The sequence below is a fragment of the Anarrhichthys ocellatus genome, unplaced genomic scaffold (genome assembly GCF_004355925.1).
Source record: "Anarrhichthys ocellatus isolate YVR2014 unplaced genomic scaffold, GSC_Weel_1.0 scaffold6, whole genome shotgun sequence".
NCBI classification, from domain to species: domain Eukaryota; kingdom Metazoa; phylum Chordata; class Actinopteri; order Perciformes; family Anarhichadidae; genus Anarrhichthys; species Anarrhichthys ocellatus.
This window is the reverse complement of record NW_022280036.1, coordinates 7853614-7866948: the sequence shown is the minus strand read 5'-3', so window position 1 is coordinate 7866948 and position 13335 is coordinate 7853614. Positions and strand designations below refer to the sequence as shown.

The window sequence follows — 13335 nt, the reverse complement described above, 5'->3', positions numbered from 1 at the left end:
GTGTGTGTGTGTGTGTGTGTGTGTGTGTGTGTGTGTGTGTGTGTGTGAATGAATGACATTACTTTAAAGTGGTTCTTTTTACTGTTTACACTCAGTGGGCTGATTTACATGCACATGCTTTCCCCTAGTAAATCAACAGTGAGCAATAAGTTCTATTTTTGTAAGTGTTATGTTCATAATATTTAGTCATGCATTTGAGAGAAGTGACTGTTGTGATGACTTTTCCTTGTTTGCGCAATAAGAAAACTTAGATATGCAAAATCGAAAATATTACTTTAAATAGGAAGATGATCCAAATGGAAAGCATAATCTGAATTTGGTGTTTGTGCATGCTGTAAATGTTAATCAGCTGTCAGATCTCAGATGTCACAGCTTGTTTAAACAGAGTTTGCATAACAGGCCCTGCTTGAAACAAGACAAATATAAGAAGAATTCAAACTTTACTTTACTGTGAAGGACTGTACAGTAGATTTTCATCGTACTGATATAAATTAACCAACCTGTACATCCGTATGTTGTTCTTTGGAAAATGTAATGTACTGTACATGTGGTTGGGATGTTTGGCTACAACTTGCAGAAATGCTCCTTGAAAAACAGACGTTTGCCTTATTCTGTTTTCATGTGGCATCTCTGACCTCTGAACCAGAAAAGAGATCCTGCAGGAATATTTCGACATCTGCACTTTCCTTAATCATGAAGTGGTGCGGATCCACAGGGAGATATCTTCTGCTCTGTCAGCCATCGATCCTCACAGAGAATATGAGAGCTTCATCCAGCAGAACCGGTAGACTGAGTCAACATTTCAGATGTCAACAATGCAGCCATGAAAGCTAACCCTGCAGAGCAATGATACTGTGTGTTTACAGGTCTGTAGGGGAGACTCCTGCTTGTGCAGAGTTTGATTGTAATCTGCTGGAGGACACTGAGCAGCTCAATCCTAGAGAGCTTGAACTGAACGACCTCACGCTTGAGACAATCCAGCACAAGTGAGAACAAACGACGCAATCTCATCCAGATGACCAGACTAATTTCCTTTTTTAGTGTCTAAACAACTTCCTCCTCCTAAAACTCCCTGCACGTCTATTTACCTCCTGTTTCCTCTGACAGTTTTGCATCAATTACTTCCTCCCCTTGTCTTATTTCTCCTCCTCCCAGACTGACTGCGGTAGAGGAGGAGCTGCTGTGTCTGGCTCGGACTCTGGGCTCTCAGCAGAGCGCGGTCGAACAGCTGGAGCTGGAGCTGGACGTAGAGAGTGAGGGTGTCAAGAAGGGCCAGAGGTGAGCGGCCCACAGACAGAAGCAGAATCAGCGAGTCTCTTAGAGGTCACAGAGGAGGTTTCAAAATAAAAACACACAACCTTTGGTTGCCATGAAGAGAAATTACTGAAGTTTGCCTCTGCGGGCAGTCCTTCCCCTCGGGAAAGTTCAGTATGCTCTTGACTGGGCAACAGCTAATAACTAGTGTGGTCTCAGGGGGCTGTAAGTGCCTTATGCATTATAATATAGCGATATGGTCAGAGTTATGGAGCTCGATCCCCCCCTCATTTGTCTTGGTTGATGAGGCTGTCTGAAAGTTGTTAGAGGTTTACAGTCCAGTGGGAGTGATCCAGTCTTTAACAAGCTCCTGGAGGGAAACAATGTGTTTAGTTATTTATTTGTTATGTGGTGGTGAGTGGAGGTTATGCTGCCCTTTGGTTTGTATTTTGAAGAAACATTTTGTAAATCAACAGTGGGTGACACCTTGTAGCTGAGAATCTTTTAACCTGGGGAAATTGAAGACTGAGTACATTTACTTCCCTGGTTCCTACTCACCGTCACTCAGAGATCATACAGAAAGATGTCATACAAATAGTCAAAGGTTTATATATATTCAGTTTAAGATCACAAGTATATATAACAAAGAAAAGCAGCAAATCCTCACATTTCAGAAGCTTTGGCAGTTTTATATTTAAAAAGGACTGCAACAAGTAATTATCATCCAAATCGTTGTAGATTCATTTCCTGTCAATCGATCAATTGTTTCAGCTTTAGTCAAATGACCTCAAACTATCTGACTCAATGAACACCTAGCATTTTTTCAGCATAGCAGTACTTGTTGGTTTCTGGGTCTCAGGGCAAATAATGGAAGTGCCAAGCAATAGCGTGTGCGTTGTACTTAATTGGAGCTTGGGAGGCGGCAGGGTACATGCACAATGCACAGGGAGGGAGGTTGAAGTGGTCAATGGGGGTGCAACAGTAAATTGTTCCCCTGGTGGCCTCTAGCAGGTTAATCCAGCATGCACTGGCCATTCCTGTACTGTTGAATCTTGTGTTTATCAGCATTTGTTTTATAGCAGGCTCATTTCACCTCACTAATAGGACTCTTAGGGCATTTAAAGGATTACTGGTCTTACATGCTGACAATCCACGACAAAGTCTGACTAAGCTGTCGCCAGAGAATCTTATTGACTGCAAGGGAGCTTCTGTAACCTATTTACACAGACTGACTTCTTATTGATGTCTCTGTGGTCTTGTGCTGTCTATTTGCAAAACTTGTGTCGTTTTATTGACTTGTGCAACCCTTTTTGTTGCTCACACTGACTTACTGATGTACCGCTGCTCTCTGCTTCGTCCAGGGTCTACCATTTCAGCAAGAGACATGCGATGGAGGAGTGCCGGCAGCAGGTTGCTCTGTCCCAGGGCATGAGAGTCAAGCTGGAGGTTCAGAGGCTTCTTCTGAAAGAGAAACTGGACCAGCTGGGCTCCAAAGAACCTTCCTCTGCTCTGCAGCTGGACCCAGATACCGTCTCACTTTCGTCCAACTCAAGCAATGTATGTGCTCTCTGCCAGGGTCTTTCTGGTCTTTTTTAACGCCTAATCTAATTACAGCATGAAGCCGACTGACTTTAGTGACCCTGTGCCTTTTCCTCTCGTGACGCCAGTTTTTAGGGACATTTCTCTACAAATATTGGATGCATTACCAAGAAATTTGGTACTGATATACATGTTCCCCAAAGGATACTTTTCATCGAGCACCACCATTATTGGTACATTTTTTTGGTGATTTTTTTGGTTTCGGAACACAAATCTTTGTGTTTAGAGCTAATTAGCAAATGTTAGCATGCTGCCACGTTAAACTGATATGGTGAACCTGGTACAAGTATTATATCTGCTTAACACCAGATTGTTAAACTTGTCATTGTGATCAGCGAGTTGTGAAAGCATGTTTACATTAGCATATAGCTTAAAGCATTGCTGTACAAAAGTAAAATCAGTTTGTTGACTTAAAGTCTTGTTTGATTTTGTCAAGTTGAGTTCAAAGTCACCAATTTTGTGAAAATTACTCACATGCGACCCATGTGACTCGAGTCCACACCTTGTTTTGTACTGTGTCGCTATTCCTTTAGCAAATCAATGACCAATAAATTAACCCACAATCAAAACGCTGCTTTATTTACTACTAATTAACTCTGCAACTGGACCTTACAAATAGATTTCATACAAAATAATGACATAGCCTTGCAAATCTTTATATACTTCTCGATGTTTTTTGCCAGTTATTTTATATTTTTACTGACCAGCTGTGGATTTCTCCTTTTTTCAGCACCACAGCCCAACTCCCTCCAAACTCCTCATGGACGGGATCATAAATAATCTGGGTGGCCTGTTTAAACCCAAATGTGAGGTAGGTGAAACACTGAATTACAATCAATTACCAATAATTACAAAGATCAATGAAAGAAAGAGTACAAGTGCATTGTTTGGCATTGCATTGTACACAATGAACAATATCTGTTCCTCAGTATGTTGTTGAAGGACATTTTAAAAGGAAGGACACTTGATCCAGTTGAAAGACACTCTGCCTTCTCACTCTTCCACCTGCCTGCTCTTAACTTTAACTGCAGTGTGTTTTTGTACACTCAAACCCTCTTACCACACAACAATCAATTCATCATGTTTTGGAGAAAGTGTATCCACCGCTGCAATTCACTCAGGCACATGATCTTTCTTTGGAGTTTGGTGCTCCTGAAAGCACTGTTGGACAAGGTCAGCTTTGACGGTCAAGTCGCTACTTTGGAAACGCTGCCTGACCTAAAAGCCATTTTACATTACAATGTGTTATCATCGCTCACAGACGGAGCCATGACCCAGTTGAGCTGCACACAAACCCTCTATAGTAAAAGGCCTTGTGCAATAAGTTTAGTGTCTGTAATGCACTGGACTTAAGGCCTAAATTATTTGCTGTTTTTCTTTAACTGTGAACTACTTCTTGTTCTCCAACTCCCAACCCTGTGGTTCCCCGGAGGCATGGAAGGTGGTGCAGTTAGATTAAAGTAGTACAGACTCTTCTTTGAAGTATCTCCATATATTCTCTGCAGAGTCACCCTAAAATCCATCCTCCATCACTTCGTATTGTTTCATTATTCATGTCAGCTTTAAGAGATTCTGCTATTCTCTCTTCCTACCTCCAGATGCTGCCGGCCCTCAGCCTGGTGCAGGAGGTGGATCGTCCTCTGGGGCAGCAGGAGTGGTACCACGGAGCCATTCCCAGACTGGAGGTCCAGCAGCTGCTGACGAATGACGGAGACTTCTTGGTGAGGAAGAGTCAAGAGAAACAGGGTTATGTGCTCTCTGTGCAGTGGGAAGGATCCTGCAAGCATTTCCTCATTCAGAACACAGATGTAAGTTAATCAATAAAGCAAAACACTTTTGCTGAGAGTTGTAGAAGGAAATCTTACATTAGACACCATGTGTTTCTGTGTGTGTTTTACATCATATCTTTTTGAATATGCATGCAAGTTTTGAAGACCATGCACTGATACTGCCAAAAATACCAAATCCAACAATTTAAAAGACTCTTTGTTGTATATGTTTTTTTCATTATGTTCTCAAGTTTTTCTACCTTCTGTATGTTTACAAATTGGATTTTCTGTCTGTAGAATCTGTATCGTTTAGATGGAGAAAGCTTCCACAGTGTCCCGCTGCTGATAAGTCATCTGCTATCCTCGCGACAACAAATCACCAAGAAGTCTGACATTATGCTGAAGAAACCTGTTCTGAAAGTACGGCTGTCACACAATTCAAACATATCAAAGTGCTTCTACAGTCGTCCCAGATAAACACACAAGCAAACATAAACCTGCTCTCTAATGATCTTTCCTTCGAATCCTTTCCCCCTTTCTGTTCTCTCCTTTCTTGCTGGTCTCACAGTTTACCACTTTATCTCTTATTGTTCATTTTTTAACCCCATTAGGACAAGTGGGTCCTGGAACATGATGATATTATCTTGGGACCCCTAATTGGACGGGTAGGTAAACTTAACATCTGTTGATAGAAATGTAGTTTTTTATTTATTACTTTTTGTTACACACATTAATAAGGTTAGCTGTGAGTCCATGTGTTTGTCTGCCTCTGAGTCATATATCTCAATAAAACAAAATCCTGTAAGTTGACATAACAAGAGGCCAGCTCTTCATAATTGGTTCGATCAACCAACATGATTGCCACTTTAAAGGATAATTTCACATTTTATCAAGCATATCTTAAATGAATACTTACATGCCCACATGGACATTGACAGAGTTTTATTGTTTGTGGTAATGGTTTCTCCTCTGGCTGCAAAGAGATGACGTCTGAAAGAGATGTCATTGTAAGTGAATGTAAAGCTGATATGAGGCTTCATCAGTGTGAATTGTGTTGCTTTCACTCTGCTGTGGCTCAGCAACACTGTCCTTGGAAATACAAGAGATTGATTTTTGTAACTGTGGACGATATCCACTTGGTCAATGTCATTCAGACTGCTGAAGTCTCATATTAGCTGCCGCTGGACTTTGGAGGTATTCTTTCCACAGAGGGAGGAGTGTAGATTTAGTACCCCATCACTCATGAAATCACTGACATCATTTAGGAAGGGGTCTGTTCATGGCTGGTATGGACGGGAGGAACAGTTACAACAATCAATAAACCTTTCTGTAACCTATCCTTCATTTGACCTGCCAAGATTTCATAGTTTGAATACTTTAAAGTGGTTAGAATTGATGAACATTTGATCTAAAATTGTCATCAAATTGTAACCTCAAACCAAAGACAGAACAATCTGAGACTGAACTTGAACTGTTAACTTTGGATTAGTTATGTCCCCTGCTGTGTTAGAAAGGAGAGTTAAAAAGACTGTAGCTAATGTTGGTGTTTATACTACACAGGGTAACTTTGGAGAAGTGTACAGTGGTCGTTTGTGCTCTGATAAGACTCCTGTAGCGGTGAAATCCTGTAAAGAGAACCTGGCCCCAGAGCACAAGAGTAAGTTCCTGATGGAAGCCAGGTTAGTACACGCACACACACACACACACACACACACACACACACACACACACACACACACACACACACACACACACACACACACACACACACACACACACACACACACACACACACACACACACACACACACACACACACACACACACAACTACACTTCCTCTTCTGTGCTGTCCAGGATCCTGAAGCAGTACGACCATCCTAACATTGTGAAGCTGATAGGAGTGTGCACTCAGAAACAGCCCATCTACATCATCATGGAGCTTGTTCAAGGTCAGTATGAGCCTGTGGGACTCTACCTTTATATCTCTCAGCATGTTTAAACCAACAGCTCTGATCTTTATTTGACCATTATTCTCTATGTGTGTGTGTGTGTGTGTGTGTGTGTGTGTGTGTGTGCGTGTGCACATTTCATAAGGTGGGGATTTTATCTCCTTCTTACGGCGTGAGGGTCACAGTCTGAAGCCTAAAATGTTGGTGAAAATGACAGAGAATATAGCGTCTGGCATGGAGTTCCTGGAGAGCAAGAAGTGCATCCACAGGTTGGTCAATCAATATTTGTACAATATTAAATGATTTTATACAATATATACAACATTTATGCAAATCCTATTCATTAAATCAGGAACAGGGCTTTGTATAATTTCTGAGACACTAAAGCAAATGATTATTTCGTCAGATTTGGCGCCTGTAGATGAAGAGAGTCAGAGCAGCAACAAGAATCCCCACCCCATTAAAAGTCATCCTTATTAGTGCTTCACGTAGTGTTCAGTTTTGGTGAATTTCACGGCGTTAATCAATAACTGCTGACCTTTAAAGAGATGCAGGAAGCTATTGCAGCTTTGTAGTTCGAGATGTTTGCTATTCACTTGTTTACAGTAATCTCCGTGGTTGGAATACTATTCCACAAAGGAGAGATGGTTTGCAGACAGTGATGACACAGGAGTCGAAGGCACAAACAAGTTTCTAAAATAAAATGTGTGAATTTTTTGTCCCGTTTACAACCGGGGCTGAGAGTTTGCTAGCTGACTTTCAGCAAGCTTGTTCGCGTGGGGAGCTTTATTTTTCCTCATAAATAACGTTTTATCTAACAAAATGATGTGCAGTGATGAACCAAACATCAGGGGAAGAAAACAAAACAGCAAGTTAAGTTGTCAGCAAGTTAACCGCTGACTCAGCAGCTCACCAACTAGCATGTTGCCAGATTGGACTGGTTGTTTCCACCCAGTTAGACTCATTTTGATTAAGTTGGGCTGGTAGATACAATTTTGGCTGCTTTTGTCAATAAATGGCGGGGTTTTGAAAATACTGTGAAAATTATATAATATAACAATTTCCTATAATATTCATTGTGTTGATTTGTATGTTAATGATGTGCTTTCCATTACGCATGTATTGGTTTTACAGTTTTACAAAGGTCTCTGACAAGGTTATGAATTAGTCGGGTTTTAAGTTGTGATTGGGCAATCTGATCTGGCAACACTGTCATCTAGCCCTGCGAGTAGTCACCATGGCATCTGCCCCAACACCTTCTTGTGGTTTGACTCCTACTTAGAGTAAGGAGTTTCTGATTGTAATGGTTGGGCTGAACACCTGGTTGAATCTGATTGGACGTTGTCAGCTGGTAGCTAAACCGCAAATGAATGAGCCACCGATGGTAAAGCATAAATGAGATAAGTAATGCTAATCAGCTTATGGAAGAGCAGCTTCACTGCTCCCCTGAACTAACAAAATGCTCCACTTTGAAAAATGTATTTTCAGATACAGATACACAACGAGGACATAACAAAGATACAAGTAACGAAACAAACATACCAACACGAAAAAGCATCCTTAGATCAGAGCACGGTTTTCTGTTTGACCTGATTTCTAAAAGCTGCGTGTTGGATCGAAGGCCACCATGAATTGAACACACAGGAAACATGAAGCACAGCAGAGCAGTGTGTTAGACAAAATGATGGTTCTGGTGAAAATACATCAGTTGCATATTAAAACATGTTCATTTTACATGAAGTATGATGTCGTTTCTACAGAAACAAATGAGGAACAAGCTGTGTGCAGATGGATTTCAAAGCCTTTACGATACATAATACAGAACTCAATCTACTTCCTTAACATAGTGCCATACAACGGTTCACCAAACTAACCTTTCCCTGCAGCACTTCCACATAATGTTTGACTATATGCAACAGTCAAACAATCATTTCAAAATGAGGGATAAGAAGTTTTCTTAAATAACTGTTGGCTGTTGTAACATTAAAGGGGAAGCTGGAAACAAGCTCTGCTGGCTGACCTACAATTTTTTTTCACTTACATTAAAAAGACAGCACAACCATTAATTCAGCAGCGCATTACATTACATTCATTTGGCAGAAACGCTTCGTATAAATCAGCTTACAATGAGTGCATTCAAACAGAAAAGAAGCAGAGCCTAATGTCCTCAAAACTGGAGTTATCCCAAATAAACCTCTAACAGTGTTCAGAGAGTTATGGTGCAGCTTTTGTTACATAAGTTAGAGCCAACGTGTGGTGGGAGATGTGTAGTGACTTCAGTTTGAGTTCAGTCCACAGGTCAAGGACAAGAAAAGGCTGCCTCTCTATACTTCTTTGTCCTGACTGTTGGTTGACAGAGAGATTCGTAATATGATTTTGAATCATCTGCAAAAGAGGCAGGGAAGAAATGGAAGGATGCTGAAATGACTGAATACTCATTATAAAGATACAAAAAAATGGGATTTTGTACGTAATCTAAGAACACACACAAAAAAAAGTGTGCTTTCAAAGCATTAAAAGAAAAATGAGAGAAAGCTGAGATCAAGATTATGTTGTGAAAACATTCATAATGATGCAACCTGAAAGGGAACTGTGACATTATAGGGGCTCAATAGCTGAGTGGGAGCGATTGTGGTGCTTTGAGTGAGGCATCAGCGGAGGTTATCAGTGCTCCGGAGAAGACGTGAGGTTGTGACACCTGGCTCATTACAGGAGCACTGTGCAGTTTGCCCAGCGGGGACAGATCAGAGCAGGCGGCTGCTAGCTGCTCAGCCTGTAACGCTGCATGTCAAACTGCCTCACGTGCAACACTCGAGACATGACAGGAACGCCTGTTCTCTCGCTCCTTTTAGTCCCCTTTTTTCTTTCGCTGTTTCTCATTTTTTCATACAGATCATGATGCTGTTGTGTCTCCTTTGTATCTTTTTGTATCAGCCCCTGCATTCATCCCTCTTACTATGCATCTTCCTCCCCTGTCTCGTTGTCTTTTCAAAAGGGACCTGGCAGCAAGAAACTGTCTGGTTGCACAGCACAACGTGGTGAAAATCAGCGACTTTGGGATGTCCCGTCAGCAAGATGATGGCGTCTACTCTGCAGGGGGCGGCCTTAGACAGATCCCTGTCAAATGGACGTCTCCTGAGGCCCTGAACTATGGTAGGCTATAGCTGTTCCTACAGCTGTCTGACCTGCAGTCATAACCAGCAACACTTCTGTTTCTCTCTGCCAGTAGTCAATTGGAAAAATGCCTGTGCCTTTGCCAATGCTGCCTCCTGCTGGTGTTTTAGGTCGTTTTACCACAGAGAGTGATGTCTGGAGCTTTGGAGTTTTGCTGTGGGAGACCTTCTCCATGGGAATGACGCCCTACACGAGCATGACCAACCAACAGACACGAGACGAGGTGGAGAAAGGTAAAGACTCTTCAGGCAAAATAAGCCAAATGTCGATGTGTTTTTATCTAGGAAAATTCCTTCTCCTCCTTTGTGCCTGTTTCTGAGACTGATGTCTTTTTTTTAGATTCCACATGTTTTATAAAATGTGTACAGTGGGTTAAGATGTCTCGATGTCTGTTTTGACTGTCTGTGATGTGTGTCAGGATACCGTATGCCCGCTCCGCACGGCTGCCCCGTGGAAATCTCCAGGATTATGAGCAGCTGCTGGCAGTACGACCCCAAAAATAGACCGTCTTTCAAGAAACTTCGGGCTGAGCTCAGTACCATATATAGCAAAATTACGTAAGACAAGCCTGCTGGTTGGACATGTACTGTAGACTAAGTTCATTTTCTTCTGTCAGTTTGATTTGGTTTGTAATGTTGCATCTTCTTTTCCTTCGTAAAATATGTTAAAGTCCAGTCTGAACACTGAAACAGATCTCTTAAAGACATGCAATTTGAAACAAAGTGTTAAAAAAAAAACTGTACTAAACTTGTGGAAATAAACATGCAAATGGAGATTTAAGGACTTGTAAAGTATCAGTGAACCAGTTGATTGCAGCAATCTTGTTTTTTCCCTTCTTGTGATGTGTATCTGTTCTTTGTTTCCTCCTCATTCTAAAAACGGACTTGTCAAAACACAATATACTGTGTTGTGTAATATTACCATATCTGTTGAAACCTGTGTGGTCCGTCTCAAAGAAACCACAGAGGTGTGTTATTCTGACACATCCTCCTAAAATGCTGCCAACACAGACATTGGGACGATAAGGTTTCAATTAGCACAGCCTTGGGGGCTGTGTGTTGCTTGTTGGGTTTTTAGGATCAAACTGCAGACATCCCTCGGGGGGGTGGATTTTAGTTCTGTTAGAAAATAGGAAGCATGTTGGTGTAACATGACTGCTTGTGAATACACAAAACTATCTAAAATAAAAGGACAGGCCTATTTGAGCTGTATTTTAACTTAAAGCTACTATAATCAATAATTTTACCTAACAACAACAAATATGAACCAGAGGCCATCTTGCGATAGGTTCACATCCCCCTTCCTCACTTCCCACCTCCCTACTTGCGGCCCCTTCGCTCAGACCTCAATCATTTCTCCTCTTGACCTTCATTTCTGTAAAGGTTTGTGATGCCAGATTTGGTGAAACAAAATCAGGCAGAAAGATAAACACCTGGCAAAGTATTTAAAACTGTGTCTGTGATACTAAAGTAGGTGTCTCCAGGAAAATATTTTGCCATGATGGCTCACACACAGACTCACCAAGTGAAAACAATTCGTCGCTGTCACAACTGGTAGTGGAAGGACAGGCCTAATTGAGCTTTCTTTGTTCTTAGGGCTTCTACAGTCAATATGTTTTACCCAAACAACAAATGTCATGTGTAATGTGAAAGGGGTCCATCGTAGTGACAAACTCACAAAAAATCATCTCCAACATCTACAGTTCCCCTCATCTCTTAGCAGAATGGACCAAACATTAGTGTCACAGCATCTTTTTGCTCTTTGTTTTGGTTTTATGACCCTTAACCTCACTGCTTTGGCCCACTGCTCTTATCACTTCCAGATGCAGCAGGCAACTGTTTTCATCTGAAAGAAACTGTACGTGTGTGGGTTAAAATCATTCATTTTCTAAATTTTGACTTATGGCCGAGTCTGTTTAACCAGGAAGACTTCGTAAAAGTTGGCAAGTAGCGACTGTAGCAAGCACTGTTACCGTGGATACATGCTATTTAATATTCGGCACTAATTTATGCGGTTTAATTGTTGACTGGTCAGCCCCGTTAAACCAGGTCTACCTCCCAACTCGTAAGATACAGATTGTTGGTCAGTACCCCCCCGATTTCTTGCACAGTCGACTAATAACATTGTGGCTCAGTTTGGGATGTCTCAACAGCTATTGACTTTTTTCCCGACAGACATTTTGACATAGTAGAAAAGGCACAGGTGTATTTAATAATAATAATGATAGCTGAGTTCGACTAAGTCCTGGAATTGCACATGCTGAGCCATTGTTAATCTTATTCATTTCCCCTGTACTTTTACTGGTTATTACATAATGCACAAAACTGTAATTACACTATGTATTCATTGTTTTCTTGCATTATGTGCTGATTGTTGTGTTATGAACTTTTATTACATTAAAATGTTAAATTATGAGCTTTTATTACATTCAAATATTACGTTATGCACAGTTATTATGAGTTGCTACACACGGTTAGCATGTTGACGCTAAATAGTCATGCCTTTCGTTGTGCAACCCTGTGGTGTAGAATGACAGTTATGTAGATGAACCTTGAACTGTCTGCATGTTGACATTCAGTTCAAAGCACAGGTGGGTTAGAAACACAGTCGTGCATGACAAGTTAATCCACTAAGCTTTCTCCATTTTGGCCCTTCGTCCACAAAAACCTTTTTGAAAATGGCCTCTCGAGTAGATCAATTATCAAATGCCTGCAACACGCTGTAGTGGACAAAGAAAACAATTATGCAAGCCGGCCGGGGGATGTGTGGCAGTAAATTTAAGAAGCTTTCACATACAGCCTTCTCTGTGATAATTTTACAGGAATGGTTCATTTTGGAAAATATGCTTTTTTCGCTTCCTCTTGTCTTAGTTTTTGTCAGTACATGTGCTGCAGCATTCTGGATCAACTGGAGAGTCTTAAGAGATTATTAGAGCAGCCTGATAATGAAAACATATCCTGAGTCTTTTCTTTTCATGCCACTTCCTGCTTCTACCCCATTTCAGAGGAAAATATTTGCACAGAAGACATATCAAGAGTTTGCCTTTTTTTGTATGTACTTTTACTTTTAAATCTTGAAAATATTTCTAAAACGTTTCCTGATTATACTTTTTACATAAGTAACATATCCAATGCAGGACTTTTACTTATAACAGAGTTTTACCTACCCTGTAACCTTAACAGTGTGGTATTGGTACTTTTATTGTAAAGGATCTGAATACTTCCTCCACCACAGGTTCATAATATGAAAAGGCGAGTTTGTTCAGGAGCAATTTATTGACTCATTAAAATATAAAACTGGAGTTGGACCGTGGCTGGACTAGAAATAGTAATTAAAATGAGGCAAACAAGTTTTGTTTGGTCATTCAATTAAAATATAGTTCTCTGTTATTTTTCTGGACATTGTCAAGGGAACATAAAAACATATAAACCTCACCCTAACCTGGAGTCTCGGGCGTTTTTTGAAACAAGGCAAGTGACATTGTTGAGTGACACTGACATGTCTCACCACGATGGCTGCGTGGGTGTGTCATGTCATGGAGAGGTTACATTGAATTGATACCCATTTCTTTGCAAACTGATGCTTGCA

The 13335-nt window shown here is 41.0% G+C and overlaps 1 protein-coding gene across 2 annotated transcripts in view; it reads left to right on the top strand.

Annotated features, from left to right (window-relative positions):
* Positions 1 to 12626, top strand: part of fes (FES proto-oncogene, tyrosine kinase) — a 17623-nt gene extending 4997 nt beyond the window's left edge. The window contains exons 5-18 of one of the 2 annotated variants that reach the window (XM_031846581.1): positions 647 to 784; positions 867 to 986; positions 1156 to 1278; positions 2616 to 2811; positions 3584 to 3664; positions 4452 to 4574; positions 4920 to 5042; positions 5234 to 5287; positions 6183 to 6301; positions 6479 to 6573; positions 6719 to 6842; positions 9569 to 9726; positions 9858 to 9980; positions 10166 to 12626. In XM_031846581.1, coding sequence (XP_031702441.1) covers positions 647 to 784; positions 867 to 986; positions 1156 to 1278; positions 2616 to 2811; positions 3584 to 3664; positions 4452 to 4574; positions 4920 to 5042; positions 5234 to 5287; positions 6183 to 6301; positions 6479 to 6573; positions 6719 to 6842; positions 9569 to 9726; positions 9858 to 9980; positions 10166 to 10308 — 1720 coding nt within the window. In that variant the 3' untranslated portion in view covers positions 10309 to 12626. Of the gene's footprint in view, positions 1 to 646; positions 785 to 866; positions 987 to 1155; positions 1279 to 2615; positions 2812 to 3583; positions 3665 to 4451; positions 4662 to 4919; positions 5043 to 5233; positions 5288 to 6182; positions 6302 to 6478; positions 6574 to 6718; positions 6843 to 9568; positions 9727 to 9857; positions 9981 to 10165 lie in introns of both variants that reach the window. The other variant, XM_031846579.1, reaches the window with a different exon arrangement.
* The last annotated feature ends 709 nt before the right edge of the window (positions 12627 to 13335 follow it).